The sequence below is a fragment of the Lutra lutra genome, chromosome 1 (genome assembly GCF_902655055.1).
Source record: "Lutra lutra chromosome 1, mLutLut1.2, whole genome shotgun sequence".
Classification (NCBI taxonomy): domain Eukaryota; kingdom Metazoa; phylum Chordata; class Mammalia; order Carnivora; family Mustelidae; genus Lutra; species Lutra lutra.
In genome coordinates, this window is record NC_062278.1 from 168,330,822 (window position 1) to 168,350,808 (window position 19,987).

The 19,987-nt window shown below is 54.3% G+C and overlaps 2 protein-coding genes and 1 long non-coding RNA gene across 3 annotated transcripts in view; 1 reads left to right on the top strand and 2 right to left on the bottom strand.

The window, feature by feature from the left end:
- Positions 1-5,865, top strand: part of PLXND1 (plexin D1) — a 58,588-nt gene extending 52,723 nt beyond the window's left edge. Inside the window, 7 exon segments of the mRNA XM_047744061.1 lie at positions 530-564; positions 853-957; positions 1,494-1,657; positions 2,804-2,951; positions 4,061-4,201; positions 4,365-4,439; positions 4,680-5,865. Of these exon segments, the coding sequence (XP_047600017.1) occupies positions 530-564; positions 853-957; positions 1,494-1,657; positions 2,804-2,951; positions 4,061-4,201; positions 4,365-4,439; positions 4,680-4,796 (785 nt within the window). The 3' untranslated portion in view covers positions 4,797-5,865.
- LOC125108358 (uncharacterized) lies at positions 2,536-4,717 on the bottom strand. Its single transcript, XR_007129882.1, has 3 exons — positions 4,556-4,717; positions 3,431-3,559; positions 2,536-2,671 (listed from the first exon to the last, which is right to left on the bottom strand). It is a non-coding gene; the product is annotated as an uncharacterized LOC125108358 (long non-coding RNA).
- A 3,878-nt stretch (positions 5,866-9,743) lies between the features above and the next one.
- On the bottom strand, positions 9,744-18,221 carry LOC125087818 (histone H1.8). Its single transcript, XM_047708551.1, has 5 exons — positions 18,093-18,221; positions 13,421-13,680; positions 11,323-11,686; positions 10,451-10,512; positions 9,744-10,093 (listed from the first exon to the last, which is right to left on the bottom strand). Exons 1-5 carry the CDS (start codon positions 18,199-18,201, stop codon positions 9,845-9,847), a joined length of 1,044 nt encoding a protein of 347 aa, XP_047564507.1. The 5' UTR covers positions 18,202-18,221; the 3' UTR covers positions 9,744-9,844.
- Between the last annotated feature and the right edge of the window lie 1,766 nt (positions 18,222-19,987).

Sequence of the window (19,987 nt, forward strand, 5' to 3'; positions counted from 1 at the left end):
CTGCTGCCAGGTTGGAGGGGGAGGCTGGCATGCCCATCAGGGCTTTGGGCTATATCCCTGCCTCCATCCCACCCTCCATTCATACCCTCAGGCTCCCAGGCCTAGCTGCCCAGCTGCCAGGCATGGGGTCCAAGGCTCCTTTGGTCTCAGGGTCCTCTGCTAAGGTCAGGAGCATGATCTTGGGTCTCTCCCTGCCATTTACAAGGTCTGGGTTGGCAGGAGCTCTGGGTTGGGCAGTGGAGAGGGTGAGGGCAGCCATCCTGTCCCCTCTGGGGTCTCCCGCATGCCCATCTGTTTCTCCTTTCTCCTGGTGGGCATCTCTCTCTCATGGCCTTTTTCTCTCAGTCTCGTTCTGTGTGTCTCTCTCTGGATCTCTTGCCTATTTTTCTTTACTACTCTGGCACTCTTTCATTTTCTCCAGGTATTGCTTTGGATCTCTGCCTCTCTCCAGTTTTCCGTCTCCATTTCTGTCTCTCTCTCTCTCCCCCCTCCTCTCTCTTGTTTATTTATTGTGTTTTCCCTCTCACAGTGAAAGACTTGGACACAGAGAAGTATTTCCATCTGGTAAGTGCCCGGCCTCCGGCCCTGGGGGTGCCCGCCCTCACTGGGTGTGGACTTGGCTTCCTGCCACCCTGGGGATCTGGGCAAAGTATTCCCAGGCCCTGGGAAAGGCCAGGGATTGGAGAGCAGGGATGGGTTCCAGAATCCCCCGCATCCCTTTTGCACCACAAAGCATCTGTGGAACCAGATGGAACCCCGTACCTGTGGGTCTCGGGATAGGACCTCCCACAGGACGGCCAAGGATGGTGCCGGGCACCAGCCACTAGACTGACCGCTGCTCCGGCCTCCCAGGTGTTGCCCACGGACGAGCTGGCAGAACCCAAGAAGTCCCACCGGCAGAGCCACCGCAAGAAGGTGCTCCCAGAGATCTACCTGACTCGCCTCCTGTCTACCAAGGTGGGCCTGGCCTCTTCTCCCCCTCCCCCGTGGGCCTGTGCCTGGGGGTGGAGGGAGAGTTGGGAGAGCAGCAGGCAGAGGGCGAGGGAGGAACAGGCTCCTCACTGAGCAAGGAGCTCGACTCGGGGCTTGATCCCAGGACTCTGGGATCATGACCTGAGCCAAAGACTGACGCTTAACCAACTGAGCCACCCAGGCGCCCCCAAACAACTTCTGTATTAGCCAGCATGACAGGGCAGCAAAGGCCCAGAGGGGTTAGTGCTGTTCCTGAGGTCACACGGCTCAGGGGGGCAAAGTCAGCATCCCGGCCCTACCAGTTCCCCCACTCTGCCTCAGTATCTGGATCAGTCCTTACAATACCCTTGGGAAGAGGAGTTTGCTAACCCATTTCACAGACAAGAAAACGAAGGACCAGAGAGTTTAGGCACCAGCCTGATGGTGCACGGCTTTCCCACTCACCAGCTCAAGCACAGAGGTGCCCACTCACTCTCCCCAAGTGGCCCTGGGCTGATGGCAGCCCCCTCACTCCTCTGCAGGGCACGCTGCAGAAGTTTCTGGATGACCTGTTCAAGGCCATCCTGAGCATCCGAGAAGACAAGCCCCCACTGGCTGTCAAGTACTTCTTCGACTTCCTAGAAGAGCAGGCGGAGAAGAGGGGAATCTCCGATCCCGACACTCTGCACATCTGGAAGACCAACAGGTTGGTGGGCCATGGATGTGTGGGCCGTGGGCGGGCAGGAAGGGATGTGTGGCTCCGTTGTTTCAATGTGGATGGCGCTCAGTGCAGGGGTTCAGAGCCTGGTCTCTCAGCCCGCCTGCCTGGATTCAGTCCCTGTTTTGCCACTTCCTAGCTGTGTGACCTTGGTAAGTCACTTTACCACTCTTTTACTCTTCCCACCTCTAAAACCAGAGGGATAAAAAGTAATCCACCTTAATTGTAAGAATTAACCAGAAGCAAGCATGATAGTTTTGACCTCAGCATCCTCTCTCTCCTCCACTCTTCTTAGGTGGGTACCATCAGCTTCGTTTTACAGATGAGAACATTGAGGCTCACAGAGAAGTGCCTGCCCAATGTCAGGGGCAGAACCAGGCTCAAACCCACATGCTCTGACTCCCCTACCCTGTTCATAGCCTTCCTCTAAGGCTTGTCTGTCTTAGCTTTCTGGGTTGCAGAACCCCACAACTTATTGAGAACTGAAGCCTGAACCTTAGGAGAAGTGACACAGCCTAGAAGTTTCTGCGTGGTTGCAGGGGCTTCTCTGAGCTCTTGGGGGGGAGGGTGTCCATGCACGCCAGATTGCTGAATCACTGGGTGGCCCTGGGGGTGGGGATTTTGCCAATCTTCTCTGGCCTCCAGAGGCCAAGGCCAAAAATCCAGACGCCGCCCTTCCCCAGCCCTTTCTGGCTGCTCCGTGGCCCCAGCTAATGTGGACTTCCTGCTGCCGTGCAAGGGCTGGAAGGAGGAGCCGTGTGCTGCCAGGCAGGGCGGGGTTGGGGGGTTCTTCTAATGAGAACCAGGACCGGGTTTGAGGCTTCCTCGTGAGAACAGAAGGCGCTGTGGGAGCTGGGGGGCAGGCATGCAGGTAGGCTGGCCCGCTGCAGGCCGCAACCTCGGCTCAGGGCCTTTCCACCACCCCAGCCAGAAGGGATGGTCTTCAGCCCCCTTTGTGGATGAGCAAACTGAGGCTCCATCTTGGGTTGAAGCCTCTCTGGCCTGTAGAGGAAAGCAAACCTGTCCTTGGCGCCTGACTGCCTCCCTCCTGTGGACGCCACCCCTCAGCAACCACTTCTTCACTGCCCCATGCTCTGGGTGAGCTCATGGTGCCCCCATCACCCCCTCCCACAGCCTTCCTCTCCGGTTCTGGGTGAACATCCTGAAAAACCCCCAGTTTGTCTTCGACATCGACAAGACGGACCACATCGATGCCTGCCTGTCCGTCATTGCTCAGGCTTTCATTGACGCCTGCTCCATCTCTGACCTGCAGCTGGGCAAGGTCTGCGGCTCCGGGGCTGGCTGCCCATGGGCTGGGCGGGGAGACAGGCCACAGTGGGGCGCGGGGTCTCGGATTTTTCTGGGAGGGGGACCCAAGGAGCTCAAGCATGCTTCCAGCTGGGGCGTCTAGTTGCCCAGAACCTGGCCCTTGTCAGAAACCTGCACCCGCCTCAGCTGTGCTCACCACCACCTCCCACCATCTGGGCCCTAGAGCCAGAACCTGGGATGCCCGTATCCATGTGGGAAACCAGCGTGGGCAGGTGCAACATCTTGAGAGCCAGCCAGTCTCCAGCAGCCATCCTGCTGGTCAGGAGCCCTGCAAGTGGTCACTGAGTAACAGTGGGGGTGGAGGGGGCAGGTGACCAAGACCTCTGAGCTGCATGCAGGAGGGATAGCCCCAAGACCTCTGCGGGGAGAGGATCCGGCTGGCTTTTGAGCAGGGAGAGGAGGGAGAACAGTCTTCTAGGCAGAGGGACCTACCTGGCCAAGGGCAGGGAGGCATGAAAGCCTGGATGCTGGGAACATTGAGGAGATGGTCTGATGAGACCCGGCGCTGCAGGATGGCAGGTACATGACCCTGCCCTGCCATGAGCCCCGGACTTTCCAAGGCTGAGAGAGGGAGAGAAATAGAATGCCTTCACTTCTCACATATGGTCTCTGCAGACAGGTTGCCTCTGACAAAGCTCTGTGAGTATACTTGGCACGTTTGGCTTTCGGGCATTGGAAACATACAGTGGGAAATATTCCACTGAGCCAGCAATCAGGCTTCCAGCAACCTTAGCCACCAAGACCCACAGCCCTAAGCAAGGATCCAAATGAAACAGCCTGCGTGCAACACAGAGCTGGCCCACAGCCTGTGCACTTTTCCCCCCTAAAGGAAGCAGGTCCCCCTGTTTCAGGTCATTCCCAACGGTGTCCTAGAAAATAGGGCAGGGGGTCCATGCCAAAGGGCAGCCTGGGGAGGGGTGGGGAGGAAGAGCCCTGGCCTGGACTGAAGCCGGCTGTGATGGGGCTATTGGTGTGGCCGTGGGGACCTGGGCTGGGCCAGAAGCAGACAGGTCTGTCTGGTCTCCATCGGCCACCTCATCCCTGCCCCTCCTCTCTGCCCAGGATTCGCCCACCAATAAGCTCCTGTACGCCAAGGAGATCCCTGAGTACCGGAAGATTGTGCAGCGCTACTACAAGCAGATCCACGACATGACTCCGCTCAGCGAGCAGGAGATGAATGCGCACCTGGCCGAGGAGTCACGGGTGCGGCCGGTGCTGGATGGGCTTGTGGGCGCGGGGTTGGGGGTCACAGATTTCCAGGGAGAGGCTGGGAGAAGCTGGGGGCTTGCGTATCACCCCCCAGGCTGGGATGGTCTCCAGGGGTCAGCTCACCACCCCCTCCCCGCTCCGCCCTCCTTCGTCCTAGAAATACCAGAACGAGTTCAACACCAACGTGGCCATGGCTGAGATTTACAAATACGCCAAGAGGTATCGCCCGCAGGTGGGTCCCTGACAGGAGGCACGCACTCTGGGGCCCACGGTGCCCCCCCACGCAGCCCTGCCCGCCTCCCCTCTGCTCAGGGAAGCCCCAGGAGAGGCTTCTGCTCAGGGACTCACCTGCCGATGGCCAGCTGTGGCAATCCAGGCGCGTTGTCCCCCCATCTTCTGTGGCAGGGGCTGCAGGGGCCTCTGGGGCCAGGGCCGTGGGCTGGGACCCAGCTGCTCCTTGCTTCCCCCTCAGATCATGACGGCCCTGGAGGCGAACCCCACGGCCCGGAGGACCCAGCTGCAGCACAAGTTTGAGCAGGTGGTGGCTCTGATGGAGGACAACATCTACGAGTGCTACAGCGAGGCCTGAGCCTGGGGACGCTCACGACCGCGACCGCACTTTGTACCCCGTGCCTCGGACTCTGGCTGGGGAAGGACTGAGCAGGGTCGGCTTCGGGGAGGCTGGGGGGGCAATGGAGGGGCTTCTCTGTGCCAGGCAGAGGAGCCCCTAGCCCCGAGCCCCTTGGGCACTTCTGTCCCCTCCCACCAGCCCCCAGACCTGATCTCTGGGTTGGGGACCTGAAAGGCACAGCCCACCCCTGATAAGGCTCCCACCTGCCCCCAAGCACAGCCTGGATGGAGCCCCCACCCCCCAGCTCTGTCACCACCACCGCTGCTGTGAGCCCCGCCCCCCAGGGCCCTCTACAGAGATGAGCCCCTGGCCCCTAGGCCCCAGCCAGAAACACTACCTCATCCCATGTGGCGGAGAGGAGGCCTCCTTGAGCCAGCCCTCCAGTGGTTTCTGCTTCAACCATCCAAACGTTCCCTCCATCTTTGGTCACCCAGAGAGGATCCTGGCGATGCATGGTTCCCGGCGGCGTCAGGTGTCGGTCGCTGGAGCAGCTGCCTGTGGGCAGGCTCCGTGGGCTCTTCCCCCCAGCTGGGTGGGCAGAGCACGAGGGGACAGGTGCTGAGCGCTGCTGGGCTGCAGGGAGGGAGAGGGGCTTATGTTGTACCAAGGCTGTAGCTGGGCTACTTGATCTTGCTGGAAGTGTTTCTAAAGATAGCACCACTTTTTTTTTTTAAAGCTTTTATATATTAAAAAACTTATCACGCGCCAACTGTGAATAGCTGCCGCTTGTGCAGAGGACCTGGGGAGGGGTCCCCAGGGGCTCTCACCACAACACTGGAAAGGACTGTTCCAGAGAACAGGCAGACCTGGCAGAGACACCCCCCCCAACACCCAAGGCCCTGAAAAAAAAAAAAATCACCCATTTTCTGTTCCTGTGAGAAGCCACCCTCCGTGGCTGGGCCGGCTCCCCCCGCAGCACACCCAGCCAGTGCTGGGACTGGCTCCGAGCCTGCGGGGGCTGGGCTGGAGGGGGTGGCTGGGATGCTCTGGAACCTTCTTTATAATAAAAGCCTGATGGGAAAACCTGCTGTGGGCTCAAGCCTTTATCCTGAGATGGCCAAGGAGGGAAATGTGTGCTCTTAGTAGAAAGGAGAGGGGCGGCGGCGAGTAGAGCCCTGCCTTGGCCATGTTCCTGCATGAGGAGGAGCATGTACCAGCCCGAGCCCTGGGGAGCCAGTGGCAGGGCTCAGTGGGACAAGGTCAGCTTGGCCAGGGCCTGGCCCATAGCTGAGCTTCCTGGGCTTGGAGGGCTCTCATGGGCCCTCCAGGAAGATGTCATGGTGGCCACGTGCCACCTACCCCTGGGCAGGCCCTGCTCCTCTTACCTTTATAATAGGCCAGTGAGGAACGGAACATGTTACCCATTTTACAGATGTGGAAATGGACCCTCAGCACAGTGGAAGAATCCTCAAAGGCCAGGGAGTAACAAAGTGGGGACCGAAACCAGGTTGCGTGTCCATTTTGTGCTTCCTCCAGGCAGTCGCCACCGTGGCCCCCATATGCATGGGGAGGTCAAGGGGACAGCCCTAGAAAGAAAACTGATATTTACATATGCCCCCTAAATATTTCCTCAATTTTGAAAACCCCATTTTTTTTTTTCATGTGAGGAAATGCGCAGTTTCTCCAAGGCCAGTGTAACCCTAGACTGTTCCCAGAGGGGCAGTCCTTTCCTCAGGAGGGTCAACCTTGGGGTCAGCATGACCACAGAACCCCCAGCCCACCCAACGGGCTCTGGGCCCGAGCTGGGGGTGAGGCTCATCACTGTCCCCCAAGAAAAGGTCATGAGAGAACTAGCTCCAACTTAGAAACCACTCATTTTTCCATCATAATGGGGGAAAAAGCAAAGCACCCATTTATCAAGAACTAGGACAGAAAAATTCATACTATTTCAAACAAAATCCCACAAATACCAGTTCTAGAATTAATGAGAACAGAGAAGTAAGAAAAGAAAAACGAACAATTTTTAGATTTATAAAGAGCCTTTTCCTGTAGGGGCTTCTGGGTGGAGACAGATTCTTTGTCTTTTCAAATTTTCTATTCTGAGCTGATTCCTTTTCATTAAGCAGCAGATTTTCTAATTTAAGTTATTGACACATTTGATAGGGATTTTTTTTTTTTTGGTGTGATTTTAGAATGAATATATGTTTCCTGCCGAAATGTCAGGATATCCAAGCTCTCCTAACCCACCCACAGTTCATGTCCCAGAGAACACTGGCCCAGATCGTGTGCCCACCTGGGCCGGGGGCTGCGTAAATCTGGGACCAGGGTGTACGCACCGTTCCGTAACCTGCCTTTTCCCCATGCAACCATATGTCATGACATCTTCCCGTGGCATTAAATATTCTGCAGCCTGTTGTCACGCCTGACGAACACACAGTTCCTTCTTGAAGTTTAGAAGCATGTTGGCACATGGAAGAAATCTCTCTAGTTTCTGGGGGTCACTTCTCAGCACAGAAGGTGGGCACCCATAGTTACCTGGGGACCTGAAGACTTGCCATGCAGCAACAGGTAACCCTTCACTGTCTGAAGGTCATGGAAGGTCATGGACACTTCAGCACGGTGTCCTCAAGCAGGGAGGCCGTGTTCCCTGGGTGCTGGATGCTGTCCGGCCTAGGCCAGACCTGGGGTACTCCCCCACCCCTAGCTCACGGAGGTGCAAGGCCCAGGGATGCCACTCAGGAGCCTGGCCAGGTGCCTCCCTCAACCCCCTACCAAACCGTGAAAGGAGCAAGGGCACAAGCAGACCCTTTCCACGGGAAGCACCAGCCTGGCCCCTGCTGTCTGCTCACAGTACTCTTGGGGCGCAGCTGGCAGCCTCCTTACTGATACCCCAGGGAAGCTGGTAGCACAGCTAGAAAAAGCCTCACGTGGGATTCGAGGCACTGAGGACAGGGCTGAGGGAGCAGGGCAGGAAGGAACTGCCCAATGCTCCGTGCTGGCCTACATCGGTTTCCCTCTGTGCCCTGTCCCCTTGCCCGAGTCCTGTCCAGTCTCCTACCTTCTGTGCACTTCCTCACCCCTTCCTTCTCTGCTTCTCCCTGCCTCAGCTGTCACCCCTCGACTGGGCTTCCTCTCAGCAGCCTCCTGCCCGGGCTGAGTCCTCACCCCAGGAAATGGTCACCGTGGGGTCACCAGGCTGTGTCCACCCCACACTGTAGACTCTTCTGTGACCCCTTTCTTCCACACAATACTTCAACAGATCCCATCCACCCTGCTTAAACTTCCACTCAGAACGCACCACTTCTAAGCCCTCCTTCCATGAACAGCTCCCCTCACCGGGACCATGGCGGGGCTTCCTCGCTGCCCGTGTCCCCTGCTGCACTCAGCTGTTCATGGGCCTCTAATGGTTCCTCCTCATGATTAAAATGAAACCCAGAGATCTTCCCTTGGCTGACAACACCCTTCCCGATCTAGCCTTAGCCTACAGTCTCTGTGTGGTGACCTACTGCTGCGTTACTAACCACCCCAGTTCTCAGGGCTTAAAACAATCATTTACATTTAGCACCCCCCCTCCATGGGGAGACACCCGTGGAAGCCTGACACCACAAACAGTACAAACCCAATATGTACTATGTCTTTTCCTAGACATACATACCCACGATAAATTTCATTTATAAATTAGAGTAAGAGATCAGCAAGTAGTAATGAAATCGAGCAACTGTAACAAGGTACTATAATCACGGGACTGCGGCTCTTTCTCTCAGAATAACTTATTGTATGGTCCTCACCCTTCTTGTGACAGGAGAGGATACAAGGTCTGCATGAGGAGGTGCCACGAGGGGTAGAACAGAAGGACTGTGACCTAGCGTTAGGCTATTCTCAACTCTTGGATGATCCATCAGGAGGGTCACCTGCTTCCGGAGTTGGGCTGCCCACAGATAACGGAGACCAAGCAAAATGAAACCGCAGGACACACAGGGAGCAGAAGCAGCCAATCTCCTAAGGTCTAGGCCCAGAGACAGTCATAATGTCCCTTCTGCGGTATTTTACTATTCAAGCAATCACAGAGCCCAGATGTAAGGGGCAGGGGCACAGACTCCACCTCCCTCTGGGAAGAGGGTCACATGTGTTTTTAAAGCACCATGGATCTCATTTCCCACTACCATCCCTCCTCATTGGACTTTAGCCCCATGAAACTCCCTGAGGCTCTTTGAACCTGTCAAGCAGGTTTCCACCACAGGGCCTTTGCACTCTCTCCTCCTCCTGTTGATTAGAGCAGGGCTCTGCTCAGTAACCAGCTGTTGAATGGTCCTCTCCATAGCCAGAGGAATCATCTTCTTTCAGATTTGAGACAGAGAGATAGAACAAGCAAGGGAAGGAACAGAGGGACAAGCAGACTTCCTGCTGAGCAGGGAGCCTGACATGGGACTTGATCCCAAGATCCTGAGATCATGACCTGAGCCAAAGACAGATGCCCAACTGACTGAGCCACCCAGGCACCCCCAGAGGACTCTTTCTAAACACACACTAACCATATTAATCTCTCCCCTGCCCATAACCCTCCCAGCTCCCCCCCACCACTGTCTACCTTCCCCTCATCCACCCATCCCCCACCCTCCCCCCATCCCGAGCTCCTCTCAGAGCCACAAACCCCCTCCTTCCACGATACTGGCCAGCCCCACTGCACATTCTGGGTTCTCTGCCTACAGTGCCCTTCCCCGCTGAGCTGTCTCCTGCTCATCCTTTAGGACCAAAATCCACCTCCTGGGAAGCAGTTCCAGATTTCAGGCTGGATTTAACAGCCCTCCTGTCCCTCCATAGGCCCCTACAAGGCTTGGAGCCCTGCAGCAGCCCTTTATGTTGTACAGCTGGTCTCTGCCAGGGAAGAATCTCCTATCTGGACTCAAGCCGCAGGTGGCCAAAATCCTTGGACCTCAGCCTCCACCCACACCGATTTGTGACGGAAAAAAGTCTTTATTGATAAATAGGTTACAATGAAATAAATAGAGTGACAGTTTTTGGGGGAATAAAAACTCGGGTAGGATTTCCGTGTCTCCACCCCAGCTCTAGCTTTCAGCCTCCACCTTCCTACTGGCCAGTTTGGATGATGAGGCCTTGGTGGGCACGCCCGGCCTCCTCGGGCCCTTGGGGGCCTCTATCTTCCTGGCCAGGGGTTCAGGTACCATCTTAGACCCGCCACCCCTGGGACGAGCAGAGGCCTTGGCTTTGGGCCCCTCCTTGGCCACATGGGCAATGACCTCTCTAGGGATGTGGTTTTCCTTCTTTTTGGCTGGAGAAGCAGCACCATTCTTGCCCTATAAAAGAAAGCAAACCGTAAGTAAGAACAGAGTGGGGCAGGGTTGGATGCATAGCTTAGAGCCCACAAGAATAGGATTGAAATCCCAGTGGGCTCCAAGCTGGGGAGAAATCTGGGTGGCTTTGGACAAGGGGCCCCAACCTCAGCCTGGGTCTTATGTGGGAAACAGGGGTGAGGATCCTCTGAGCACTGGAGGGCCAGATGGAAGTGAACAGAACTTTGTATCAAAGAAAATTACTCCCTTCTCCACAAATTCTCCTTTCTCTAGACCCTCCCAGGGGCCTGGTGCAGGATGCCCAAGCTCTGCCCATGCTCAGCATGGAGATCCAGACCAGGGAAGTCATGCAGGACCTACCTTAGGGACCGTGGATTTTACACTCTGACTCCCAGCTTTTGTCTTCCTGGGGGCCTCACCACCTGTCAGAGGGTAGGGGAGAGCATGTGGGAAGGAGCCCTTTCAGGAGGAGCTGCTGAAGGTTCAGGGGCCCTAGTCCTCGCTCTGATACTTATTGGCTATGTGACCTGGGGCAAGGCAGTTGGTCTCTTTGAGCCTGGGTGCCCTTGTCTACAAACTGGGGGTAACAGCATCTCTCTCATGAGATGGTTGGGGGATTAACTGGACAGTGGGAGACCATCCCCCACCCTGAGCAAGGCACCAGGCGGAGCACCCCCCTTGCTGTGTTCACCCGCACCAAAGATCCCTAACTGGTTTATTGGTCTCTAGTCTTTAGCCTGCCTTCTACACTTGATATATTTTTAAAAATACTCTGTACCTTAGCTGTTCCCTGTTCAAAGTCCTTCCACGTCTTTGTTGTCCTCCAGATCAGGTCCAAACTCCCAGCTGCCTTTCATAGGCTCCCCCTTCTACTTCCCACATTGCACACAGAACAATTTGCACTTCCTCAATACCTCTACCTTCTTCATGCCTCTGGGCCTTTGCACAGGCTGTTGTCCTCCCTAGGACACTTATTCTAGGAAACTTCCCCTGACTCCTCTCAGATGAGCCAGGCTCCTCTTCTCTCTGGGTTTCCCCTTCCCTAAACCCCCCCCCCACCCCCAGCTACAATGAGTTCTCCAACTTTCCACGTCAAGCCAAGCACTCAGCCACATCTATAGATAAAGAACCCCTTCCCCAGAGCAGGCCTCTCCTTCCCTCCCACCTCATATCCAGCAGCTGCCACAAACCCTTGTCCCCAAGCTTTCCTCCCAGCCCCCTCACACACCTACCTTGGCTCTTCCTTCTGCCTTTGACATTTGACTTCTCACTGAGCCCAGTGGCACTGGGAGGAGCCCATGGGGCCTTGTCTGGCTGTTGAGAGGCCTTCCTGGCCTCACTCACTCTTGCCTCTTGGTCTTTGGTCTGGCCGCCTTTCTTGGGAGCCTTCTCTTTGGCTGCACCTGGTTTGGGAGGAGCCATCCTTGCCTCTCGAGGCTTCTTCGGTCCCCTTTTCACCTCAGCTGGGTTGGAAGGGTCCTTCTTTGCCTCTCTTGGTTTCTTAGGGACCTTCTCCTTGGCCTCACTGGGTTTCCTGGGGGCGGTCTTGGTGGATGTCTTCCTGGGTTGGACTTTCCTTTTATGCTTGGGAACCAACTGGTGGAGGAGAGAATGGAGTGGAATTGAGAGCATAAGTTCTCAGGGTCTCGCACCCCTACACACTACACGAGGCTCAGAGAAGGTGGCCTTGTTCCAAAGAGGGAAGAAGGTGGTCGAGGGCATGAGCACGTCCCAGATGCCAGATGCCAAAGACACATTCTATCCCTGTACGGCTCTTTGAGGGAGGGGTGCTGCCACTGAGAGCTGGGGGGCCCAAGTCTCCTAGACACATCCTAGGTTCTCTTACTTCCTGCATAGGTGGTTGGCAGGAGAGCATAGGCAAACCCCCTCCTGCCCCCGAAGTCTGGAAGGCTCAAAGCCAGGCTCCTGGGAGTAAATTGCACAGCACACATTGTGAGTCCTGACCCGTCCTCAGAGATGATAATCTACAAATCTCCTTCAACCTCCCAGCCCATACACCTTCGCTTGCACCATGACTCTGACTCCCCCTCCTCCTCCCCCTACCTAGGCCCTGCCCCTCACCTCATGCCTCATACCTCTATGCCTCCCTGAGTCTCCTTTTTCCCCTTTTGCCTTGGGTGGACCCTCCAAGTCAGAGAGCTGAGAGTTCACAACTTCCTGTGGAACTCAGCCAAGTCTTCTGGTCTCTCATTGGCCTCAGTTTTCCCATCTTTACAATGGGGCCATCAGGGAGTGATTGAGAGGCAGGGGTATGTGAGGGTCCCTGGCAAATAGGTGGCCTCATCCTTCTACAGCCTGTCTCTAGTGATGTTACTCCCTCTGCTCCCCAAATCTCATTATCATCATGACCAGAAACAACCTCCCCTCCTAGCACACACACATTCTTAATTCCACGACCTTTACTCCGGGCTCCCTTCCTCGCCTCCGCTCCTCTCAGCCCACTTTACGGATGGGCTCTCAGGTCCTGCAGCCTAACGCAGCCACATGCACCCTCAGTGCCCCCACCTTGCTCTCCTTCACCCACCCCTGCCCCGTGCCCCTGGACTTGCCATAGCTTGTGTCCAAGCTCTGACCCTCGCCTGGGAGTTCTGTGAGGAACTTGCTGTCCTCGGCCACCTGGTTACCACAGGGACCGGAACATGGTAGCTTGAGAAAGTTCCACAGTGTTCTATGGTTACGTTAGAGCAACTGCCACGTGCTGGGGCCCAGCAATGACAAGACAGACCCCATGTCCAGGTCCCCAAGACTTCCCTGGTGGCAGCTGACAGTCACATGCTGGGGTTGGATTTTATGCCCAATCTGCCCTCAGCTCTAGGTGTTTCTGGATGGCTTCCCTCCGGGACCCTTCCCTTTGAAAGATGAGAATGGGGTGGCTTAGGGAGGTACAAGCCCTGGTCTGGAGACCTGGGGTTTAGAGCCAGAGAGTGTGGGGTGCAAACCTGTGACCTTCTAGAGCCCATAGTTGGGTGTGCCTTGTCCATGATGGAGAATTCCAGGCAGGTGTTGTGGGCACTAAGGTCTCTGAGTGAACACAGCTGAGATAGTCCCTGGTCATAGAACACGCGGGACAGGGATGAAGGCAGATGCAGCTGGTGAATTGGAGCTCTTGACGGAGGCATAGCACCACCCTCCTGGAGGAGAGGGTATCTCCAAGATGACAGAAGGAAGACAAGGAGAGAAGATGGGGAACAGCCCCCCCGGGGGTGGGGACTGGGAAGGAGGAGCTGGGCTGAAGCTCAAAGTCTGGGGCCCAGACCCTCCCACCCTGCGGCCTCCCCCAACCCCACTCTCCAGCCCCAGCAGGCTCACTTTGAAGCTGCCAGTGGCGCCCCTGGCCTTGGAGTTGGTGGGCCTGATGAGCAGACCGCGGTGCACGCCCGTGGCCAGGGCCTGCTTCAGCAGGTGCTTGAACCGGAGGCTGTCTGCCATAGGGTAATTCTGCAGGATGTAAAGCTTGATGGCAGCCACAGAGGTGCCCCGGCGCTGTTCTCCTGCCTGCAGTGCCTCCAGGACCATGCGTAGCACAGGCGGGTGGCGGCGAGGCCCTCGGATGGCGCTGCGACTTGGGCCTGTGGGCGGACAGTGGCACGTCACCTGGTGCCCAGACCCCCACTCCGGCCCGACAGACCACGGACCTTCCTGGCAGAGCACCCACCAGGCACCGGCCAAGCCGCATGGCGGGGTGGGTCAGGGGTCTGTTGCGGGGGGGATCAGATACACCCCAGGTGGGTAGCCCCGCCTCCTGGCCTGTAAGCAGCCCAAGGTTGGGGGGCAGGCTGCTTGTCTGGCCACTGGCTCCCAGTGACTGGTACTGGGCTGGGCCCACACCGGGCGCTCCTTAGAGCCTCACTGAAAGAACTAAATAGTCCTTTTAGAAAACCAAATACATCAGGTCAGTTGTCTAAGCCTAACTACCCGTTTACAAGAAATCCAGAGGCTCGGCGAGAGGGTCACAGGGAGGAAATCAGCGAAATCCAGCCCGTGAGGAGCTTTCCAAGATGCACAACTCAGCTTCTTCTACAAATAAACAAGGAGGAAAAGAAAAAGTGGGAAGGGGCCCTAGAGATAAAGACACTGCAGAGCCCGTCCAAGCAAATGCAACGTGGGATCCTTTATTCAAACTCAGAGCGGGACCTAAATGAGCCAACCGGGGGGAGGGGGCATGTGGAGGGGAGGCAAACAGATAAATGTGAGAATTGGAGAAGTTTGGTGAGATTAAGGGTGATATTTTGGAGGGTTTGCTGATGGTATCACAGTTACTTTGTAAGAGGCTCTCTTCTTTTAAAGGTAAATACCAAGGGCAACGGAAGCAAAAATAAACGATTAGGATCACATCAAACTAAAAAAAAAAAAAAATCTTTGCAGAGCGAAGGAAATCATCACAAAATGAAAAGGCATCCTATTGGATGGGAGAAGATACTTGCAAATGATATATCCCATAAGGGGTTAATATCTAAAATATATAAAGAACTCCTACAACTCAGTAACCAAAAAACCAATCTGATTAAAAAGAGGGCAGAGGATTTGAATAGACATTTCTCCAATGTCATACAGATGGCTATCAGGCACATGAAAAGATGTTTGATATCACTAATCATCAGGGGAGGGCAAATCACAGCCACAACGAAGACAGGAGCTCACACCTGTTGCAATGGCTAATAGTAAAAAGACAGGAAATAAATAGGGGTGCCTGCTTGCCTCAGTTGGTTAAGCATCTGGTTCTTGATATCAGTTCAAGTCTTGATCTCAGGGTTGTGAGTTCAATCCCTGTATTGGTCTCCATGCTGGGCATGGAGCTACTTTAAAAAAAAAAAAAAAGACAAGAATAACAAGTGTTGGCAAGGCTGTGGAGAAAAGGGAACCCTTGTGTACTACCAGTGAGAATGTAAACTGATGCAACCACTCTCGAAAACAGTATGGAGGTTCCTCAAAACTGAAAAATAGAATTACCCCACCATCCAGCAATTCCATTTCTGCATTATTTATCTGAAGAAAACAAAAGCACTAGTTCAAAAAGCTATATACATCCCTATGTTCACTGCAGCATTATTGATAATAGTCAAGATATGGAAACAACTCATGTCCACAAATAGATGAATGGATAAAGAAGACCTACTCTTGGATCCAGTGGAATATTACTCAGCCCTAATCTTGTCATTTGCAACAACATGGGGTAGACTGAGGAGGTATTATGCTAAGTGAAATAAGTCAGACAGTTTGATATCACTAACAGGATAACTACACTTAATCATGGTAGGCATTTCATTATGCATACAAATAATGAATTTGTATGGTTATGTACTTAAAACTAATAGAATATTATATATCAATTAAAAATAGCTTTAAAAAATTAAGATGGGACACCCAGTTGCCTCAGTCAGTTAAGTGTCTGACTTTTGATTTCAGCTCAGGTCATGATCTCAGAGTCGTGAGATCAAGCCCTGGTTCGAGCTCTGCACTGGGCATGGAACCTTCTTACGATTCTCTCCTCCCCTCTCCCTGCCACACCCTACACATGCACCTACTCCTCTCTCTAAAAAAAAAAAATAAATAAAATTAAAAATAAAAAACAAAGATAAATGCTGGACTATTTGTAGGTGAAATGATAACCTTGGCATTTGCTTTGAAAGGACACAGTAGGTGAAAAAAAGAGTACCGAGGACCCGATAAGTGTTGAAGCTGGATGATGGGTGCACAGGGAAGGGAGGGGCGGGGGGACACTATACCACTCAGTCTATTTCTGCATGTGTTTGGAAGTTTCCATACATAAGCAATTACAAAAGAATCCCACTCCTAGGTATATATACTCAGGAGAAATGAAAACCCATGTTCAAATGAAGATTTATACACAAATGTTCATAGCAGCATTATTTATAATGGCCCAAAGTAGAAACTCAAGTGTCCATAAACTAATGAATTGGATAAACAGAACATGATATTAGCCATAAAATGGAGTATCATCCAGCCGAAAGAAGGAATGAAGTTCTTCCTTGAAAACATGCTGGGTGCCATTTATATGAAATGTCCGGAATGGGATAATCACAGACAGAAAGTAGATTAGTGGTTGCTGGGGCCTGGGGATTGAGGGTGGGGAGGGGCAGTGACTTTAAGGGCCTCAGGTTTTCTTTTAAGGGGATGAAAATATTCTAAAATTGCCTGTGGAGATGGATACACAGCTGTGAATATACTAACAGCCACTGCACCCTTTAAATGAGGGAATTGAATGGTATGTGAATTACTGAGATCTCAATTATCTGTTATTTATTTTTTTTAAGTTGTAAAAGAAAATAGGATCAAGGGAAGAAAAGCTGCTGGTCACTATCAGGGGCATAGAAGTGTTTTAAATATGAAGCCTGATTCAAATGTGGTGATTAGAAATGTTGGCTTCTGATTAATCTGCAAAAATGAAAGACTTTTTAAAAGGAATTGATTGGCTAAAAAATATGTTTTTTAAAACACATTTTGAAGTAGAAGAGGGAAAAAAGTCAAAAGAACTGTAGAGACCTAATCCAATTCAACTGTTGCTGCCTCCTGGCCAGGGAGAGCCCAGTGTCTGGGAACTTTGGGCCAAAATCTTGGAAATGGGTGGAATTGCTGGTCAGCCACACCCAGGACCCTGGGAGTTTCACTCTCCTCTCTGGGCCTTAATCTTCCCTTCTGTACAGTGGGGATGGGGTGTCTAAGAAAGTCTGCACCCTCCCAGCTGCGGTGTCCTTCGGCCTGGCCTGCAGTGACAGTTCTAACCCCTCCCCTGCCTCCTCCAAACCAGGCCCTGTCCCAGGGAGCCACCCCAAGTCTCTTCCTTCCCCACTCCCTGAAGCTGAATGCAGTTCCTCATTCTGCATTATTCAACGCCTATTTCTTGGGATGACCAGAAAAGAACTCCTAGCTCCCCAAACTTGTCCTCCATCCTCTCTCTCCCAGGAATGGCACCCACCATACCTACCTGGACACCCAAGCAAGAACCTGGAGGACATCTGGACCTCTCTTCCCCACCCCTTCTTCATAGACTTCCCTCCTCTCCATCCCGAGCACCACAGCCTTCTTCCCCCTGCACCTCTCCTCTCTGCCCTTCCCACTGCCCTCAGTGGAAAGGGCCCAAGGCCCTGGTGAAGGCTTGGAGGCTCAGCTGGCAGGACCTAGCCATCCCCTCCTCCTGCCCTGTCCCCGCTGCCCCTGGCCTGAGGAGGGCCTGTGACTCCCCGGATGCTTGTCCCAACCCCCTCACCTCTGGGCCTTCACCCGTGCTCTTCTCTTGCCTGGGTGGCCTTTGTCCCCCATGGTCACTCAGGTAGCCCTCACTCGTCCTTCAAGGCCCATGCAGCACCATGATTTGGACACCTGCCCTGACTTCTCAAGGACTGGTGAGCAACACTGCCCCAGGCTCCAAAGCACCTGGAACCCACCCTCCAACCTTCTCTGAAGAAGCATTTACTCACACCTGTTTCTTCTGGGTAAGGCCACCTGAAAGGCAACCTCCTTCAGGGGTCACCGCCTCCAGAAAGCCCTCCTTGATCTCCCAGAGTGGGTTAGCGACTCCTTGGGGCTCCGACAGCCCTCTGCATTCCTGGCGTCAGAGCACGTGCCACATTATGAAATGGCATCCATTAATGAGGCAGTCTTCCCCATCAGACCAAGAGCTCCTAGCATCAAACGCTCGCTCTCCGTTCCCCCCCACCCTTCCTCCAACTAGCTGCCCTCAGCTGCAGTGTGGCTGCCAGCCCTCCCCCAACAGGAAATGGGCTCCAGCTGCGGAGGCCCGCTCTGCCCTCTTCCCCTGAGCTGGGCCAGCCTCAGTCCCCAGACCCTGGCCCCCTTCCCCGGCCCCTGCTAAGTCCAGGCATCAGCTCTTCTGCCAAATGAGCACCTCAAGTCCACAGCCTCTAGGATGGGTGCTGGTGCTGGTGCTGGGCTGGGAGAGGAGGCTGGGTGGCACAAGGAGGGTCCAGGACACCCAAGGAACGGGCTCGCGGGGACCTACCTGGCTCTTCAGACCCAGACAGCCCGGATGACCCCACTGTGGAGGGCAAGGGGGCTGAGGACACTGAGGATGTTGAGATGTCGCTGGAGGCAAAGCTCCCAGGAGCCATTGCATGGGTAGACAGGGACGCAGACGCTGATGGTCAGACCCCTCCCGAGGCGTGAAACTTCCAGGGCTGCTCGTTCCTCTTATATATCAACAGCCCAGCCCCCCACTCCAATTAGCCCCTGATTGGGCTGGGAGGCTGTGTGGGCTGCTGATTGGGGCAGGAGGGCTGGGATGGGGCACTGCAATACCGCCCTGTGCACAGACGCCCAGCTTGGCCCCCCACTCCTATGTGACCTTGGGTGAGTCAATTGATTTTTCAATTGACTTTTCCCGTGGCAAAATGATCTGCGCTGAGATGACGGTCCCTCCTGCGCCCTCTACCCCCACAGGCCCGGAGAGGCTGACGGGGAACTGGGCACACCTGGGGCGTGGAAGTGGCCACTGAGGCCTCCAGGCCCACTTACCTCAATGCCACTCCTGTTCTCAGGCCACTGCCACCCTTGGTTTCTCAAGAAGTGGTGTTTCTCGACCTCATTGGCACTCAGGAAAATTCACACTGAAACAGCGATAAGATACTATTTTCCATCAAACTGACTAAAATTTAAGGCAGTATAGGTATGGATGCAGGAAGTGCATCCAGTGCCTCCACCAGGAGAGGGAATTGGTGGGCAGCCTGCTTTGGAAAGGTATTCCCTTGAACTCAGCAACTCCCCTTCTCTGTTCTAGAATTGCCTTAGTCAGAAAAGAAACAATTGATGCATTATCTGGAAAAAGAAAAAAAGAGAGAGAGAGAGAACTACCAGAAGAATCCCTCGAGGTTTGGCTGAAGTACTCCCTGAGTACCGAATACGGAGCAGCCATTTGAAACGATGGGTGAATTAGTACAGGCCCAGGTGGTTTTCCCCACCTGCTGGCATGACAGGTATTTACGTCTCTCTCATGCAGATGCCGGGTGGCCAGGCCGTCAAGAAATCACAGCTGCTGGGAGGGGGAGTCGCTTTGGGAAGCAGCGCGGTGACATCTAACACAAGGAGAGCTACAGATTTGGGCCACGTCCCAGCCGTGTTGCTCTGCTCCGGGGAGAAGTTGGGGATAAACTCTCACCCTGAGAGATACAGGGGCTCACACGCACATCCAGAACAACCCGAATCCGCAGCCGGGGAAGTGAGGACGCTTAAGCCACGGTCCACTCACTTGGTAGAGGAGTGCATGGCAGAGACAATGAGTGAACCAGAGGGCCACCTGGCTGCCTCAGGTGGTGGAGCATGCGGCTCTCAGTCTCACGGTTGGGAGTTCGAGCCCCACATCGGGTGTGGAGCTCGGGGCTCGATGCCAGGACCCTGAGATCATGACCTGAGCCGAAGGCAGCGGCTCAACCCACTGACCCACCCAGGCACCCCTAGATAGATAAATTTTTAAGATGAAAACGAATGAACCGGAATGAGTCTGTGGAATACGCTCCCCTGCCACCTATGTGTGTGAGCGTATGAGTGTGTGTGTATCTGTGTGTGTGTGTAAGTGAAGGTACGAAAGAAGGTCTGAAAGGATTCACACCAAGGTAATAGTAGTGCTTTCCTCTGAGGAGGGTGTAGAATTTGCAGGACACAGGTTTATTTAGTTATTTCAGAGAGAAAGGAGGGAGATTCAGAGAACAAGTGGGAGGAGGGGCAGAAGGAGAAGCAGACTCTCCAGTGAGCAAGGAGCCTGATGCAGGGATTGATCCCAGGACCCTGAGATCAAGACCCGAACTGAAGGCAGACACTTAACCGACTGAGCCACCCAGGCACCCAGAGGATTCAGGTTTAAAACACCACTTGCATTCTTCTCCCTATAGTTCTTTATTGTTG

Bases quoted from the DNA above. Each gene is read 5' to 3' on its own strand.
- LOC125087818 (XM_047708551.1), bottom strand. From the start codon at position 18,201: ATGGCTCCTGGGAGCTTTGCCTCCAGCGACATCTCAACATCCTCAGTG. The intron at 11,687-13,420 runs GTGAGCCTGCTG...CTCCTCCACCAG, and splicing joins GCGCCACTGGCAGCTTCAAA to TTGGTTCCCAAGCATAAAAG. The intron at 10,094-10,450 runs GTAGGTCCTGCA...TTTCTTTTATAG, and splicing joins TAAAATCCACGGTCCCTAAG to GGCAAGAATGGTGCTGCTTC.